The 19,454-nt window shown below is 29.0% G+C and overlaps 1 protein-coding gene across 1 annotated transcript in view; it reads left to right on the forward strand.

Annotated features, from left to right (window-relative positions):
- The first annotated feature begins 7,997 nt into the window (after positions 1–7,997).
- Tbh (Tyramine beta hydroxylase) overlaps positions 7,998–19,454 on the forward strand; it is a 99,440-nt gene continuing 87,983 nt past the window's right edge. The window contains exon 1 of the mRNA XM_065508613.1: positions 7,998–8,311. Coding sequence (XP_065364685.1) covers positions 8,017–8,311 — 295 coding nt within the window. The 5' untranslated portion in view covers positions 7,998–8,016. The remainder of the gene's footprint in view (positions 8,312–19,454) is intronic.

A 19,454-nucleotide genomic window follows, 5' to 3' on the forward strand; every position in this document is an offset into this window, starting at 1 on the left:
AAAAAAAAACTTAATAAAAGCCTAGAGAATATAAGAAAAATATTATCATTGTAGTGAAAACAGCAAAACTTTAGAGAAAAGGAAAAGAAACAAACAAAACAAAGCGGAAACGGAAGTAAGCGGATTTCCTGATTTAGATATTGGCGGTGTGAAAAAAGAAGTGAAAAGAAAACACAAATATTACAAGAATTCCTTTAAGAAGCACAGCATAGAAAGAGAGAGAAAAAAATAAAATATAATAAAATTAAAGATAAAAATTAAAAATAAGAAAATTTTTGTGCAAAAATAAAAAAAAGAAAAAATAAAAGTTGTGTAAGAGTGAAGCAGTGTAGGCAGTGAGTCTTCAGCTGGTGTTACGTAGCACTGCAACAGAAATACTTTTGGAGCCAACAAATTGTCTGAAAAATTAAAGGAATACATAATATATACATACATATAAACAAACAATAAATGCACAGAATATCCTTACCAACACATATGTATGTCTGTATTTAAATACTCTCACTTGCTCATCCTTAAGTCCTGAAGATGTCCATGTATAGAGTCGAGTATTAGTGTGTAGTTTTTTTTTTGTTATAGTCTGTGTGTATTTCCTTCTGCTTATTTTCTTTTTCATTGTTGTGGATTATTTCTTGTTGATGTAGATGGCAGCAGCAGAGTGTTTGTTAAAACTATAAACTAAAGAAGCGGCAGCAGCACCAGCACGAACAAAAAATGCCGGTTATTTTTGTTTTGCTGTTGTATTTATTGTACTCGTATTAAAGTTTACTTTTAGTTGGGTTGGTCCTTTATTATCCTTTACATCTATTTATTTTTGTTGTTGTTCATTCTTTTAGTTTCCCTAGACATTATTAAGTCAACAAAGGCAAGACAGCTTGTGTTTGTTTAGGTAAAAACACAACATCAACAACAGCTTCGTTACAATACATAAGTAAAATCGAAAAGCAAACAAACGGAAAGTAAAATAATTTATAAAATCGAAAACTTTATCAATACGTTTTTGTTTTTTTCTTCGTTTTTGTTGCTGCACTGTCAGTTTATTCTATTACTGCTTGCGTGTTTTAATATAATTGTTTAGAATGCAAGCGAGGAGAATGTTTGCCAATTTCCAGGAATTATATTTTCTAAACAATTGAAAACTGTTAGTGAAAGTTTAATAATCAACTTTAAGTTGTTAGATTTATGATGATTCAGGGGAAATTCTTAACTGGATGGAGAATTTTAAAAATTATTTTTTTAATTCTTAACTGAAAGTACATTTTTTGTGGCAATATTTAGAGTAAAGTTACAGAGTGATGAACTATTAATAATTGTAGATTTATGCTCCCAAAGGCTGAAATGTTGAGCAAAATCGGATAACGTTTAGCGGTTGCACATTTTATTTGAAATTTCGTGTTATGGGTCAAATAACCAATATTTTAAAAAGAAAGTTAAAACAATTTATGTTGAAAAAAATCTAAATAATTAAAAATTGTTTTTATATTTTAATAAATATGTACATTAGAGTGGGTCGATTTTTTTCACGAAAAATCGTATAGCAGAAACGCAATATACGGAAAATTCTAAGAAAGCTTCATCAAGAAACCATAGGTCTAAAATCAAATCCTACCTTGCGCATTTCGTCTTTTATCCAATGATATTTCAGTATTAATTTTTTAGTTATTGGATAAAAGACTAAATGCGCAAGATAGGATTTGATTTTAGACCTATGGTTTCTTGATGAAACTTTCTTAGAATTTTCCGTAGATTGCGTTTCTGCTATACGATTTTTTACTTTTTGATCGTCCATACAAATCGACCCGACCTAATGTACATATTTCAAATCTCAAATTTTAGACAATTAATTTCCAAAAATTAAAAAAAAATCTTTAAATTCTAAAAACCACTAAATTAGTACTAAAATCGGAAATTTTAACAGAAATAGTTATAATAAGCTGCCATTGGGACCAATTTAAAATTAGCGGATTTTTAAAATTTAATTTTTGTCACAAATTTGATATAATTATGTCTTAAAAATACATTTCGTAGCCTAATTTCTTAAATTTAATTTCAGATTGTTATTGTATGTTGTAATCAACTTTCTGCAACCACCATTAACCAAATAATTTATAAGAGTGTTGGTCAAAAAGTCCGTGACTTTTTGAATAAAACACAAGTTTTTGGATAAAAAATTATTTTATTTTTCAAAATTTTTTGAAATCTATTCACACTGTCCACAGTTTCTGCAATTTTTATATTCCTTCCAAAAATAAATTTGACGAGGTCATCAAAATAGGTATTTTTTGTTAGATGATTTCATCGTTGGACAAAAATCTCTTTCCGACGACACATTTATTCAGGCTTGGAAACGAGAAATTATCTCTCGGTGCTAAATCCGGTGAACAGGAAGAATAGGGCAGAAGAGGCAGCATTTCGTAGCCTAATTCATGGAATTTTGCCATGTGAGTATCCTTTTGTACACCTGATTGAGAGCAAACGCGGCAGCCATCTTGCGGAAAGATTTCTCATACACAAGTGATCATTCAAAATTGAAACCACAGATCCATGAGAGATGCCTATAACATTCACAATCTCTCGCAGTTTCAATCTCCGATTTGCCAACACCATGATGTGATTTTTTCAATTGTTTCTGAGTGTCCAGAACGTTCGGCATATTCCGTATTTGGACGGACACAACAAAATTCAATAAAACAATTTTTTACCATTGAAATTGATGGTGTAGAGTTGCCATAGTATTTATCAAGCTTAGCCTTTATTTCACTGTTCGTTTTTTTCGGCAAAAAATAATGCTGAATGAAACGAAATTCACATTTTTTCCTATCAATAGCTGTCAAACACAAATTAATGACACAGCTTGTTCAAAATTTGACAGGAGTCAACTGACATATGCCTGTTGACAGGAGCAGTGTATAAAATGCATTTTCTGAAGCCACCAAAGAACTTACATACATGATCGAAACATCAATATATTTGCTATAGTTTTTTAAAATCGAGAAATCGGACCACAAATAGCTGAGATATAAGCAAAAAATTTTGTTCATAAAGTAATTCTGAGTCGAATTCTGAATTCTGGGCGTTACAAACATCAGCACTACGGTGGTGTAGGGTATAAATAATGAAGTACGACTGTAGACGGTCTTGCCGTTTTGCATGTAATAAAACACCTCAGGTAAATTTTATATATAAAGAAATTTAATTGAGAGAAGGGAGCAAAGTTAAAATACACATTAGCTGTATTCACTGTTAAGTGCGAATGGTCTAGCATCATTGCAAATGCAAAATTTTACCGTAATCCAATATCAAAATACACACAAAAACATTTACAATTTTGCATTTGCAATGATGCAATACCATTCGCACTTAATACTGAAATCCGCTATTATTTCCGATGGTGGTAGTCCCTGAAACAATTGTTATCGATCTGACCGCATAAGTGCAGGTCGCATTTGAAACAAACGACTTGGGTGTCACATTGTAAAGTTTTCACCTTTTTATGGCTTTTCTATCCACCCAAACAAGAACATGATCGACACCATCGAACATCAGCAACACGATGAAGAGCTCTTTTCGCAACAACTGATATGCCAGGTTGTATTAATAAAGGCTGTAAAATAAGTTCTATATGGAACACATTGTTTAAAACCTTGGCCTTCTCGGCGTCCTTAAAATGGTAGAACAACCTAATAATAAATATTATTGCGAATCTTAGCTCAAGTATGATAACAACCCTAGACCACCCATGTGAGCATTGCAATTGAGAACAATTTGAGGGCAGTTGATTTCAATGAATTTCTTGTGCTTTCTTTCATACCGTGTAGCCGTTGATTTTTGTTCATGAGAATTGGTTCTTCTGGAGAGGCGGAGACATTTGTTATCCTTCCATAATACAGTATTCACATCGTATTATACTCAAAATCTTCTTTGCTCTTTGTTCATTTCGCTGCCGGTCGGCAGATTACACAAAGCCAATCATGATCAACAAGAAATATGACAAAACAAATTTAGTAGCTCAAACTATAAATTCCTCTGGCTCGTAAATAGACTAACAGCGGTACCGATGTATAAAAGTTATCAAAATATAGGATGTGATGCACGAAATTGATCGTTTGTAATAAATAAATAACAATATTTGAAGTAGCTTCAATGTTATAAACCCTAAAAGCTACAACCGTTAAAAAATTATTTAATGCTCATTAAATTATTAATAAAATCGAAAAAAAAAAAAAAAAAATTGAAAATCTAAAATTTGTTCATGAATATATAACGTTTGTTTGAAGGTATAATGAGTTATCGATGTCAGAAAATCTTTATAGTTAAACATCTATGGGTATATGAAAAATACAACCATTTTTAATTGCACATTTCTTCTTTCACTAAAAACTTCAAATTACCACCCTAATAGACACACTGTGATAACATATCAGAACTTTTTAAATAATCTTTTAAAAGCTTGGATCCTAATCTATGGTTGCTACTGTGTGCTCTTAAATATGTAGTATTTTTTGGTAAAAATAATATCTAAAATATCTTATATTTGCCTCTCAAACAGCAGCATGTGTTTTTTTCAGTTCAAGGTTTACAGAACAACAAATCAAACCTGCCTAATTTACATTTAATTTTTTTGACGTTAAACAAATTCTGTGGGGAAAATTTTAAATGAGTTCCATGAACTTTGTGCAAACTTTGTTCCCAGCAAAATATGTATTTTTTATGGTTTAAGGAAGTTATTTTTAACAATTTCTATAAACGTTGTTATATATTTATTGCCATCTAAAAATTAAATACAATTCTAAGCAAATTACTAAATGCTTAACAGTTGCAAAAATGATTAGATATTGATAAATTATTTTGTTAGCTAAACTGTAAATTAGCTCCTTTGCATTAATTAAAACACTAACATCAATTAAATTAATATTTCCTTATATAACGTGCAAAACTTCCGCTTAAATGAATAGCAAAGCAAAACAACTTTGTGTTAAATTCATTGGTAATAATGCTATTTATCAATATTTTGGTATCGAAAATTTTACTTTGTAAGTTACTATTTGCTGGGTAAATTTAAATTTTGTGTTTGGTATTTTTCAATTATAAATACGAAAACTGTAAGAAATTATAAGTAATTGTCTATACTTGTTATGTTATTATACTCGTATCATTATTATTCCATCTTAAAAAGTTTGTTTAAGCCTAAGGAAACTGAACCAGAGTAATTTTCATTAACATTGTTTAATTCAATGGTTTTTAGTTGGAATTTTTTTTAATGCAAATCTATTAAATTGTAGATAATACACAGTGGCTTTTTGAGTATTTAAAATACTAAGCCCCACTTTCTTAATATAGTAACGATACAAACAATCGGTTTATAAAAAAATAAGCCATATTGTGCCATATTGTGCACAAGAGTATTCGAGATAAAGTTTTAACTACGGAACCATCAAACCCCTCAGGAGAGGCACTGTGGGCTCTCAGAGTAGGGGACCTCAGTAATGCCAAATTTTAAAATGCTTTTGTGGTTCGTCCTAGATCAAAGGTCTATAAAAACAAGCTACAGTGTAATAATTATCTCGTTTAGTTATGGAGTTAAATGCATTTGAAAATTTCACACTTCCACATTTTATAATCGATTTCATTTCATACGAAAAAAATTTCAAGGCAAAAACATTCGATTTTAAATTTGAAATTTATTGGTTGTGTTAATTAAAAATACGGGATTTTTTAAAATGTTTAGCTTTTATTTAGAAACATTTGTACAATATAAATTCATTCAAAGTATTGGTCATTATTAGTTATGATCTTTTCCCATCTTTCTGGCAAGATATGCTCATCTTTTGAGCTAATGAACGAATCAAGCCAATTTCGGATACTCTGTTCCAAAGTGAAGAATATCCCAGAGAGAGAGTTCAGCATCGATCGAAATAAAATAGTATTCGGACGGGGCACGGTCTGGACTGTAAAGCGGATTAGGAACAACTTCCCAACCACATTATTATAAATACTTTTTAAGTGTAATATTGCGGTTTAATGTCTAGCCGCATATTCGTGGTCGTTTTTAGGCCAATGATCCCTTCAGTGGAAAAATTATTTTCCTTTATAGCTTTTGGATGAATCCTACTGCTCGCAAACGTTTTGAAACTGCTGCTTGAGTAGCTACTAATAATTTTTCAAGCTCTTGTTGAGTTTGAGAACAATCTTCATGGAGTAATACCTCCAATTCTTGACCTTCAAACTTTTCGGCTGGCCTGGGCTATCTTTGTCTTTCGTGTCAAAATCACCACATCTGAAGATTACAAACTATTTCTCGCACATTTAAACAGATGAAACACTTTCATCATAAGCATTGGTAAGCAATCGTGTGCTTCAGCGGCACTTGACTTGACGCTTTGTTGGCATGAAATTTTAAATTTACGAAGCAAAAAAACTGATCAATAACTAAGTGAGGATAAATTACAGATACGTACCCTTCAAAATGACATATATGTTATTAAAAATAAAAGCCGCGATCAAAAATTAAGCCATCTATTTTGAATCCCGCATCTTTAAGTCATACACCCAATATATATTTATGAATTTTACAATTTCATAATTGTTGTGTAAATATAAAGTATTTTTTTTAATACTGAAGACAACATTATTCCGAATTCTCCTAAAATTAATTCTTTAGATGATCTTTTCGATCACAGAAATTTAATTCAAACATACGATTCCTGAAATAGGTGACTTTATAGTTGAAAATTACAGAATTTAAAATTTGAATTTATCGATTTTTAGTCAAAACCCTAATGCAAATCTGAGCCCCTGAATATAAATGTTTACAAACATACATTATTTTTTATTATTTTCTTAAAGATATTAGTACGGAGATTATTTGATACAGGGGCTCTTCACAGGTCCTTCTGACTTTAACCCATTTTATGTTGAAATTTCAGATTTAGCTAATCTGTACCAAAATCCCATATAAGGGAATCTATAACGGAACCCTTGTGTTTTAAATATGCCATACAATTATTTTATCATCCTAGAGCAAACTGAGTTCCATTTGCAAAAATCCAAAATTCAAATTTTTGGGATTTATTTGATTCTTTCAAGTTATTTTTCTTAAAATTCATGCATACAAGTCTTAAAAACCTTTCTCAACAAACTACCAACTAAGGCTAACTTCCCTCTAATGCCATGAGTGTAAAAGTATGTTAAATATTTGAAATTGTGTCAAAAATCTCATAAAAGAAACGAGAAACTATAGCAAAACAAAGAAAACAACATAAAAATAAACAATAAAACTAAAATAAACACAAACAGAATGAAAAAATAAAGTCATTAGCAATTTAATATAAAAAAGGAAACAAAAGCGAAAAAAACAATTCAATATGATTTGCTATATTTTTTGTTTTTGGTTCTTAATAATGTAATAAATTGCCAACTAATAAATTTCTGTGTAAATAAATAATCGCCCTAAATTTTTCAGACAATTTTGTTTGGCTGCCATAATGTGGGCATAAATCTTGCAAATTATTAATGAAAAAATTTAAAAATAAATAAAATACAGCTGCTTAAAATTGATAACATAAATTAAATTACTAAAAAAATTATTTAATTAGTAAAAGGCGGTGGTGGTATAATTAAAAAATAATTTCAAGTGAATTTATCTTGTGGGGAAATTAGACAACAGCCGCCTTTGCAACAACAATAATGTTATAAAGCCCTCTATTTAACATCAAATTTAAATAACATCAGTTTAGATAACGACAGCAACAACAAACAATTTATACAAAAATAAAAAAGACGAAATTTGTTTAAAAAAAATACACAAGAAGACTTTTAAATTAAACCAAACGAGACATACATTTTTGCTTGTTTCGGTAACTGTATCGCTGCTGTAAGCTTGAGTAAAGATTTGACAGAGTGAGTTTGTGTAGCTGTATTTATAACAAGCAAATGTTATTGTAGTTGTGTCTGTGGCAGCACATTACTCTTTAGCTTTTGTGTGTGTGTGTTGTGTATAAGTATTTGAGTATTATAATGGCATTGTTAGCGGAAAAATTAATCACATCCAGCGGAAACACAACACAATCAACATGGCCACAGCCTTGCCAACAACGACAACATCTTCTTCCTTCAAAACAAAACAGCAGCACCAGCAACAGCAGCAACAGCGTCAACAAACATCAAACGTCTAAGAAGGTTGTTATCATCAGTAGCAGCAGTAAGACAAAAACCAGTTTATATACCAGCCCCATCATGAATTCTTCCTGGCTTGTTGTAGTCTACTTAGTGGCGGCGGTCACCTTATTGCCACTTACCGTAATGGCCAATCGTAAGCTTTAAATTTCATTCTTATAATTTTTTGTTTTTTCTTTTATGTTTGTTTTTTTACTTTTTTATATTTAAGTTAAAATTACTGTAAAATTTTAATCTCATTTTCATATTTATTCTAATATTAGTTTAAGTATATTCAATTTATTACATGGTTTTATGTCATATTTTATGGGTATGCTAACAGTGTGACCTAGAATATTACGTACTATGTCCTTGAAATAAAAAGGGAAGAAATAAAAATATAAAAACTGGGACTATTTCTACACTTTTTTAACTGGGGCACTTTTTACTACAGTTTCATTATGAGAACCAATGTTGTTGTCAATCGTTTTGCCACATTTACCGAATTTTTCGGTTAGTCAGTAAAATTTTAGTTGGATTAGAAAACAGTAGACTGGAAATAACGTCCTCTTTAAGTCCATACATACAATTTTTTTCATTTGAATGAAATTACTCCCAATTTTTTTTTTTATATTTATTTTATCTGTTCATATGATTGGCGCAAAGTACAAGTCGCAATTTTGAAGATATTGAGAAAAAAATTTCGTACATACATTTTTTTCGGGCCAAATATGTTTTAAATATACCTAATTCATGTCACCTAATTTCATAGCGATCGGTTCATAATAATTCATAGCTCACTTATATAGCCCACTTCCGAAAAGCATAAATCGCTTAAAAATGTTGTTACAAACTTAAAATTCAACAGAAATAACATTCATATAGACATAAATCACATGACCTAATGGCGATAGGTCCATAATTAGTAATGCCCTCTTCCGAAAATCATTCACGAAAATAAATTATAGTGTAGGGTATTATATGGTCGGCCTTGACCGAACATACTTTCTTAATTGTTTTTATCATCTTAAAACATTTTTATAATTAAAGCTGATGCAAAAAACAAACAAAAATCCGCATTTTCATACTAAATGTTATATAAAATTAAAAGTTCAACTTTAGCTTTAAATTTCTCAATAACTGCTGAACCGATTTTAATGAAATTAAAACTCTAGAAAATTCAAGAAAATATCTGTACACAAAAAAGAAATTCTTATGGTGAATGTCTTTCATTGGTTACAAAGAGCAAGAGATTGTTTGCGGTTCAGAAGTGGTGATTTCGACACGGAAGACAAAAATTGCTTTGACCAGAAAAAAAGTTTAAATACCATTGGGGGCATTGTTGTCCAACTCAGCAAGAGCTTGCTAAATTTTCAGAGCTAGTCAATGAGCAATTTCAAGACGTTGGCATATGAATTGAAGCTGAGACACCTTTAAAAACGATTGTATATGTCTGAAATTATGCTGGAATGCTATAAAATAAAATTAGTTTAGCACCAAATCATTACTTGCGATGAAAAATATACTCATTGTGATAACCCGAAGTGAAAGAAATCGTATTTGAAATGACACCAAGCTAATGCTCTGTATTTGGTGGGAGAAAGCGAGTCATATCTATTTTGAGCTCCTGAAATAGGGCCATCACATGGAACCTTTACCAAGCGCAACTGCATTATTTGAAGCTAGCATTTGCCAAAAAATTCTCAGATATGAAACCGTAATATTCCATTATGATAACGCTCGGCTATATGTTGCAATACCTGTTAAATACTATTTAGAAAGAAGTGGTTGTCAAGTTTTATTTCAGTTTTTAATTATTGAGAAAAATACAATGAGAACATTAGTTCTCAGCCATTTTATACATAGTTTCTAAATGTGAGGCCTTTTTGCAGATAAGATAAGGGAGATAAATGATATTACTTTAAACCTACAGTTTTATGTATTGATTGATGTATTGTATTGATGAATTTGTCACGTTCTAACATCAGTTTTTACTAAATATATATTGAGCCGTAATGTTGCATACAAACAAAGGCATGTCAGAGATCCTAGCAGAGGTAACATTAACATGTTGGTTTCTGTTAAAACTTTCTTTATGCAAATATTTAGCAAAAATATTTAATAATAATGAATGTTAACAAAAATTTAATTTCCGTTAATTTAGTTTGAGAATTTGAAACAAAAATTGTACGAAATATAACAGATCACTCTTTGTAATGTAATTTTCATGTAACACTTAAATTTATTTTTTACTATTATTCTAAATATTTCATATTTTATATCCCCCTTACAACCACTGAAGAAATACCTCCAAGAGTCCATCATTTATTTTAGACATGTTTGTTTTTTCTAATATCACGTTAAGTATATTTTTTAAAATGTTTATTTTAAGACTATTTACTGTGATGTATTTTCTAACATTAAAATGTAATTTTACACACTTTTAAGTACATGGCGAGTACTTTAACATAATAAGTATGAGTATATTGCCATGTTTTGGTGTGAAAGTTGAATGTACGTCTTCTTAAGTGTTTGTATGTTTATAATGGTTTGATTTTAATGAGTTACAATTTGTTAAAATATTAAAAAAAAAATATACAAAGTTTAACCGAAATTTGCTGCTGTGTGCAATTAATTTATTTTTGACTTGTTTTCATTTTGTTGCGGTTAAACAGAGTCTGAGGTTGCGTATACTTTATTTAAAATGAGTTGTTTTGTTTATTACTCATACGTACGTGTGGTCATATATAGAGGTTTATGTTCTACAGTGGCTTCGTTTGTATGTTGGCAAAAAACGTATGTTTCAAATTAACATTAATTTTTACTTTATTTTAAGATAGCATTCTCTGTAAGTTTTAAACAATTCCCAGATAAGCCATTTTCTTCAAAGAAATCCACAAGTACAAACAATTGTAGCGAAATGTTTAGGTCCTTTAAATCATATTTATTCAATAATTATATTGAACAAAAATCAATAAATTACTTTTAAATTTTCAAACATAATAATTGGGAAAGCTACTATATTAAATAAACAATATTGTTGATGATTTTTAAACCACTACCCAATTTTAAAGTATTGTGGTTCCAGTAGTACAAATATGGTCCAAATTTAAAATTCTATGGAGAGGTTTTTTTTAAAAAATGTTTAAGTAAAATTGTGAATTTTTTTTAGAAGTTTCTCCATATAATTAATGATAACTCAAAGACAGTTAGTCCGATATTATTAACATTAACATTCAAATTCGAGCCAAAAATATATTGTGTACATGAAAATATCTAATTTTTTTGTTTTAATAAACTCATAAAAAATCGAAAATGGCAGAAATTGTTCAGGTTTATTACTTTATTGCAAAGCCACATATAATAACAACAAAATGAAATATCGACCATAAAAATCTATAAATTTTTTCGAATTTATTCACAATTAAATAAATTCGCTCATTTTCACAAAATTTTAAAATGAGCGATTTCATTTAAATGTGAATAAATTTGAAAAGAATTCATCAATTTTTATGACCGATTTCGCATTTTGTTGCTATTATATGTGCTTTGCGATAAATCAATAAATCTGAAATTTTTTTGAAGTTTTCGATTTTTCATGATTTTTTTAAAACAAAAAAATTTGATATTTTCATGTAAAAAAAATATTTTTTTATAACTCCGAAACTGCTGGGCCGATTAAAACGCAATATGTATATGGACATTTTTAAATAGCATGGGGAAAATGTTTTCAGAATTCATTCAACCGAAAGAAGAACATTAACTACTCAATTTTATGTATATCAAGAAAAAACCAAAATTTTGTGAAAATGGGCGAATTCACTTAATTGTGAAGAAATTCGAAAAGAATTAATCGATATTTATTGCCGATATCCCATTTTGTTTCTATTATACGTTGCTTTACGATAAAGAAATAAATCAGGAAAATTTCATCCGTTTTCGATTTTTCATGATTTTTTTAAAACAAAAAAATTGCTTTTTTCACGTAAAAAATATATTTTTTGTTTCAATTTGTTATTATAACTCCAAAAGTGCTGAGCCGATTGAAACGCAATATATATATGAAAATTTGAATATAGCATGGAGAAAATGTTTTAAAATTTAATCAATCGAAAGAAGAACATTAACTACTCAATTTTATGTATATCAAACAAAAAACTAAAATTTTGTAAAAATGAGCGAATTCACTTAATTGTGAATGAATTTGAATAGAATCAATCGATATTTATACCCGATATCTCATTTTGTTCTTATTACATATGGTTTTACGATAAAGCAATAAATCTAAACAATTTCTGCCATTTTCGATTTTTCATGATTTTTTTAAAACAAAAAAATTAGCTATTTTCATGTAAAAAAAAATATTTTTTTCTTCCAATTTGTTATTATAACTCAGAAACTACTGTGCCGATTAAAACGCAATATATATATGAAAATTTGTATATAGTATGGATGAAATGTTTTCATAATTCAATCAATCGAAAGAAGAACATTAACTACACAATTTTACGTATATCAAGCTAAAAACTAAAATTTTTTGAAAATAGGCGAATTCACTTTATTGTACATAAATACGAAAAGAATTCACAGATTTTTATGATCGATATCGCATTTTATTGCTATTATACGTAGCTTTACGATAAAGCAATAAACCTAAACAATTTCTGCTGTCTTCGATTTTTCATGAATTTTTAAAACAAAAAAATTTGCTATTTTCATGTAAAAAAAATATATTTTTTTTCCAAACTCCGAAACTACTCAGCCGATTGAAACGCAATATATATATAAAAATTTGCACATAGTATGGGGAAAATGTTTTCAAAATTCAATCAATCGAAAGAAGAACATTAACTACTGAATTTTATGTATATCAAACAAAAAACTAAAATTTTGTGAAAATGAGCGAATTCACTTTATTGTACACAAATACGAAAACTATTCATAGATTTGTATAATCGATACCTCATTTTGTTGCTATTATATGTGGCTTTACGATAAATCAATAAATCTAAATAATTTCAGCTTTCGATTTTTCATGAGTTTTTTAATATTAACTCCGATTATAACTCCGAAACTACTGAGTTGATTAAAAGGCAATATATAAACGGATTAAAGATTATGTAAATTTCAATTTTTCTAGTTTTATTTGTATAATATCGGACTAACCGTTCACAATTTTACTTAAAAATTTAAAAAAAAACCTCTCCATAGAATTTAAAATTTGGACCATATTTGTACTTAGAAAGCCATGATTCATTAACTCTAATTAGTGGTTATTCAATCCATTGTTTTGTTGTTGAACTGTGTTATCTTTCAAATGTAATGAATATTTGCCTTACAAAAAAACTGTGAAACGTCTTGCAAAGCAAGTGCTGAATTAATATTAATCATACGCACTGATATATTATCAAAAATGAAAAATTTTATATTTTCCTTATTATTCTGAATTTAATTTGTGTTAATATTTAACACATTTTCAGCACTTAAAACTAATTTGTAGTTATAACAAGCTATTAGCCTAACCTGTAACAGTAATCAGCTACAAATTAATTGATTTTTTATTATTAATAAATGTTAAAATAAGGAAATTACTATATACTAAAAATGTTATTAATAATTGCTGCAGCTATTATACAATAATAAATAATTTTACTATTATCAGAAGCTACAATAATTCTTAGTTGTAACAAGCATTACGGTGAATTGTGTGAAAGACATTATGGACAGTGGCCAAGACATTTATAACTTAATTAAGGAAATTACTTCATATGTACAGTTTGTTTGCATGAACTGTGGGTGATTGTGGTCCTGTATTTGCTTGACTTTAACATATTTTACACACATTTGCTCTTTCAATTGTCTGTTTCCTAACTTACACCAACAATATAAACATAAGTTATCATGTGTAAATATTTAAGAGAAAGTTTTTAGATATATGTGTGTTTATGTGAAGGACTAAAAGTAAATACATAATCATAGTTGTCACAAACATTAGCAAATAAATACTATATTTGTATATATAGTTGTTGTGACAAAATTACAAATAACAAAAAAAAATAAATAATGAAATAAGAGAAAAAAACTCAGCCATTAATAACATAAACGAACGTTGAGTTTGGATGACAAGAAAGTAATTTTCATCTTTATTATTTTATTTTTATTTATTTTCCTTTATTTTGTAATACTCATTTTCTATTAAATGTTTGTTGGTTGTTTTTTTTCTGTTTTTTTGTTGTATCTTGTTTTGGTGAAGAGTATAAATAAAGTACTCACAAAAACAGATACATACACTTACAAATGAGTGCTCATTCGTACGTTGAATGTAACAGTAATTAAGGAATAAAATGGGGAAAATAACACAGGAGCAAAAAAAAATATTATATTACGACCACTTCTACTACTTTAACTTCCATTACTTCTCATATTTGTATATTTGTGCTGCTACAATCATTTAGATTACAGGGATTATATAGAGATGGTTAGAAAAATAGCAGTTTAGCTTTAAAATAGGTGATTTTCAAAAACTTTATTATTCTCTAATTTACTTTATTATGAGTAGGTAATAAATAAATTATTTTGTAATAAGAACATGTGACTCTTCGATTCTTTATATAAAAAATTTTCAATATTATGCCTAGCCTTCAGCATTATATCTGTTTGCAAGATCTTCGCATATAATAATAATCTTGAAAATAATCGTGATAAGCGAAATCGTATAGAAAAGTAATAGAGTCATAGGTGAATTTTAATTTAGCAATATCTAAAGGTTTTTTATCGACAAGGCGGATAAACAATTTAAAATGAGATGTATACCCTCCAATAAACGAATGCATAATGTACCGAGGGCAGAATCAAAATATTGCATACCTATGTTTTGTATAGATATCCTTAAGTACTATTTATATGTTAAATTCCAGATCATTAGGAATAAGTAGGTTTTTGACGATTTTTTAAAAAAATCTGATACCCGAAGTGGCGTGTAAATTTGTCAATTAATTATATACAACTTTTGTATCTTTGGTGACCCTAACTGAAATTTTCCCTCAAAAATTTGCGTAGAATATTTTAAGCTTTAAATTTTTGAAAGGACTTATTTTGATTTTCTCGAAAAAAGGGGTCAAACTGACCCCTAAAGAGTTTAGATAGAGTTTTAACATCTTCCACAAAAATTATCCCCATAAAATTTCACAATATATCTCTGACAATAGGAATTCCCTCAGTCATTAACATAGAACAGTTTTTTCAGTTAGTATAATGCTCCCTTCGATCAAAAAATTTAAACTTTGACCTATTGTAAAAAAAATCAGATCAGCTGGAATATAAGTTCATTACATACTCAACATGCCCTTACAGAATTCCAATTAAAAAAGTCTCAATATGTTGGACTGTGTTATTAGAAAAAATTGTTGGTTAAAAATATTCTTTAAAAAAAAAATTGTTAAAAACTAAATTTCGGCAAAAATATTTTCGGTTAAAAAATAGTTAAAAAAAATAGTTAAAAACTAATTTCATTGAAAAAAAATTAAAAAAAAGTCCACAAAAACATTATCATATTTTAGGAGATTTCTAATTTAAGGCTATCCTAGTATGATACCCAAAAAAGTATTAAGACCAAGAATTGGAAGATTGTTGTAAAACTCAACTAGGATATGAAAAATCATTGGAATGAACTCAAGCAGCAATTTCCAAACCTTTGCGAGCAGTAGGATTCATCCAAAAGCAGGGAAATTGGGTACCTTACGAACTGAAGTCGAGAAACGTCGGAAGACGATATTGCATGTCCAAAACGATTTGAACGCTGCAAAAGAAAATAATTTTTGCATCGAATTATTACTTGCAATGAATAATGGATCCATTACGTTAACCAAAACCGTAAGATGAATCCCGGACAACCAGCCGAATTGACACCAAAGCCAAATATCCATGGCTCTAAGGTAATGTTCTGTATTTGGTGGGAGTAAAAGGGTCCTATTTATTATGAGCTGCTTAAATCTGGCCAGACCATAACAGAGAACCGGTACCAAATGCAACAGATTCAGTTGAAGTGAGCATTTGCCGAAAAATGAGTAAAATATGCGGATAGACATCATACCGTAATATTCCATCATGACAAGGATCGACATTGTTAAAAAGTATTTAGAATGAACTGGTTGAGAAGTTTTGCCGTGCTATTTCTTTTGATTAATGCAGAGCGCTCTATCTGGGACACCCTTCATTTTGTAACAAAGTATCCGATATTGGCTTGATTCATTATTAGCATCAATAAATGAAACGTTCTTTTGGCTCATAATCCTTATGTTTCCAGAAAGATGGGAAAAGGCCATTGCTATGAATGTGCAATACTTTGAATAAATTTATATTGTAAAAATGTTTCAGAATATAAGCTAAACATTTGAACAAATTCGTCATACACAAAATATAAAATCTTTGTAAGTTCTCTTGGGAACTTCTTCTAAGAAGCTAAATATAATTGCAATTTTTCGGCAAGAAAATATGAAAATACAAAATTTTCCCAATTTTCAAATTCAAAGTCAATACATTTTGGACTCGTGCTTTAAAACTTTTTACATATGATTGTATTATTTAACAAACACAAACAAATTGGTCATACATTATGGTGAAGTTAATAAATTTGAATTTTCAAATGCATATAATGTTTTTTGGACTGTTTATTACAATCTTAGATATTTAGACAAACCACAAAAAAATTCGAAAGCATTTAAAAATTCAGCATGACTGAGGTGCCCTACTTTGAGACCTCACAGTGCTGCTACTGACAAGTCTTTGGAGTTTGTGTTCAAAAGGTGAACTCAAATGCTCCTCTGCTACGCCTGTGTGAAATTTAATGCTAATCGTTACAGTTAGAAATATTTAGAGTCTGTCCCTCTATGCTTTTGTGATGTTTTGACGTTGATGTTTTAAATCAATGTTTGGTGAGGTCCGTCGTCTAAATTTTATATCAGTTGTCCACTACGTTTTTACCAAACAGTGGTTTATTTCCTTTAAGTAAAGCGTATATTTTTTTAACTCACCCCACAACTCGCTGTTACTATTTATATACACAGTGCCATCTACTAGTAGTTTCATGAATTTTCTATTCTATTTCCACAATGATCACCTAGAGCTTTTAGCAGCTTTAATGTTAATGTTTTTTTTTAATATTTAGAAACAACGTTTTAGATAATACCCGGATAGAGATGTCTATAATCATAATGAATGTTGCAAAGACCCTTAAATTCAAATCGATAATGCGATTTCGTAAAAATATTTTATTTTTCAATTGTATTTGACTATAATGAAAGGGGTATGAAGGCAGTGAGCACTAATATAAACTCTAATATCACTAATTATGAACAAAAGGAAGACATTACGTTCTTTTAGAAGCCACAATTGACTCTGAAACTATGCTAAATTTTTACTACCAACTATCTTCCTCAGTAATCTCCTTTGCTACTGCTAGTTTTGAATAGTAAAATAACAACTTTATATCCATAACTTAATTACACTCACGTGGTGCTTAAGCCAAATACAAAAAAAAAACAGTATAAAAATAAAATAACTATGAATAAATGTATGTTTTTATGTAAGCTTGTCAGTTTTTATGTGATGGTACGTGAGTATGAAGTGTGGTGTATTTAAAGTACCATTTTTTTGTATTTAACAGATGCTAGCTACCTTGTAACCTCATACAACTTCAAGAACTTACAGAGAAACCTACATGTAGACTTACCAACTCATACCAACCCACAAAACCAACTAATGATATTTAACCTTAAGACTGTCATTTACTTTGCTGTATGGTAAGAGAATTACACATTCTCTTTACTAAATGTATTAATTTTATTTATCTTGTTTTTTTGCCATAAAAACACAAAAACAGAAATAAAGAAGTTTTATGCAGGTTTTTGTTTCCTTTCTATGCTAAGATTAAGCCAGAGACATGTTTCTTTTCTTTTTTTTGTAATTAAACAATATTTAAATAAATGTCAGTTGTTTTTCTAAGTGTAGCAATGAGGATGAATGAGTATCTCATAGGATATCCTAGTAGATACATATGTAGGTTCCTTTGCTATGGAATTTTTCTGTATGTTTTGTAATTTGTTAAATTCTTAAGCCAATTTCAGTCTTAATTTCTGGCTACTAATCAAAAATTGTTTTTTGTTTGTTTTAGTTTTTTTCTCTCGTTTGTGGGTTTTTAGCCTGACTTTTTGTTAAGTGACATTTCAAGGTTCTTTTGGAAATGATGAAGAAGTTTACAAATTTTAATTTCGTTTATACTTAGATAAAAAAGAAACAACAATTAAATAGACATTTTGCAGCACTTTAAATTTGTTGTTATAGAGATTATCAAAGTGCTTTTGTTTATTTTACTTAAATTGTTATTTTTATTATATGTTGGCGTGATTTTGAAAATTATTTATTTTCATTATGGCTGTTGGATGGCAGGCGTTGTAATAATCATTTAAAAAAAAATCAATTTTTGTATTTTTGTTATAATCTTTTATATAACTTAGCTGTGAACTATGGTTTTTTACATTTTTGGGTGGGATTTTCTTAGAAATAAAAAAAATGTTTTCTAATATTTTGAGTACTAACATGAAGTCTATAATTTTCATTAAGTTGTCTTTAGACAAACCACAAACAATTTGAAAGAATTTAAGAATTCTGCATGATTTAGTTGCTCTACTTTGAGACCCCTCATCGCTGCTCCTGAGAAGTCTTAGGAGTCCATCTTCAAAAAATAAGCTCAAATACTCCTCTATTGAAATTTCATGCTAATCATTACAGTTAGAAATATTTAGAGTTAGTCCATCTGTGTAATTGTAATATAATGGTTAAATCTACAAAGTTTTGTGATGTTTTGACTAACCACAAATTTGCAAGAATTTATTAAATACACATATCTGAGGTACCCTATTTTGAAATTCTATGGTCTGTAAGGTCTATCATCTAAATTTTATGTCAATGAAATAGATTCTCAATATTCACGCAATAGTTGAATTTGAGACCATTTGACAGCTCCGAGTTTAGGGTTAATAAAAATGGATCATAACCTTATTTGCATTGTTAAAAAAACATTTCAAAATATCACATGTTTGGCAGCCATAGTTCGTGTAAAATCAACCTAAGCGATGATGCATATCGAGGGACTATATTCAAAGTCCTCTATCTTTGATTCTCACGAAAATTACTTTTTGATGGTAAAATGTTCAGCCCTCATCTATGGTGTGAATTTCATAACGAACATATATTTTTTTTTTTTGCTGTTTTATTTGAATTTTTGTAATTTCTCTATATTA

The sequence above is a fragment of the Calliphora vicina genome, chromosome 4, assembly GCF_958450345.1.
Source record: "Calliphora vicina chromosome 4, idCalVici1.1, whole genome shotgun sequence".
In the NCBI taxonomy this organism is placed as follows: domain Eukaryota; kingdom Metazoa; phylum Arthropoda; class Insecta; order Diptera; family Calliphoridae; genus Calliphora; species Calliphora vicina.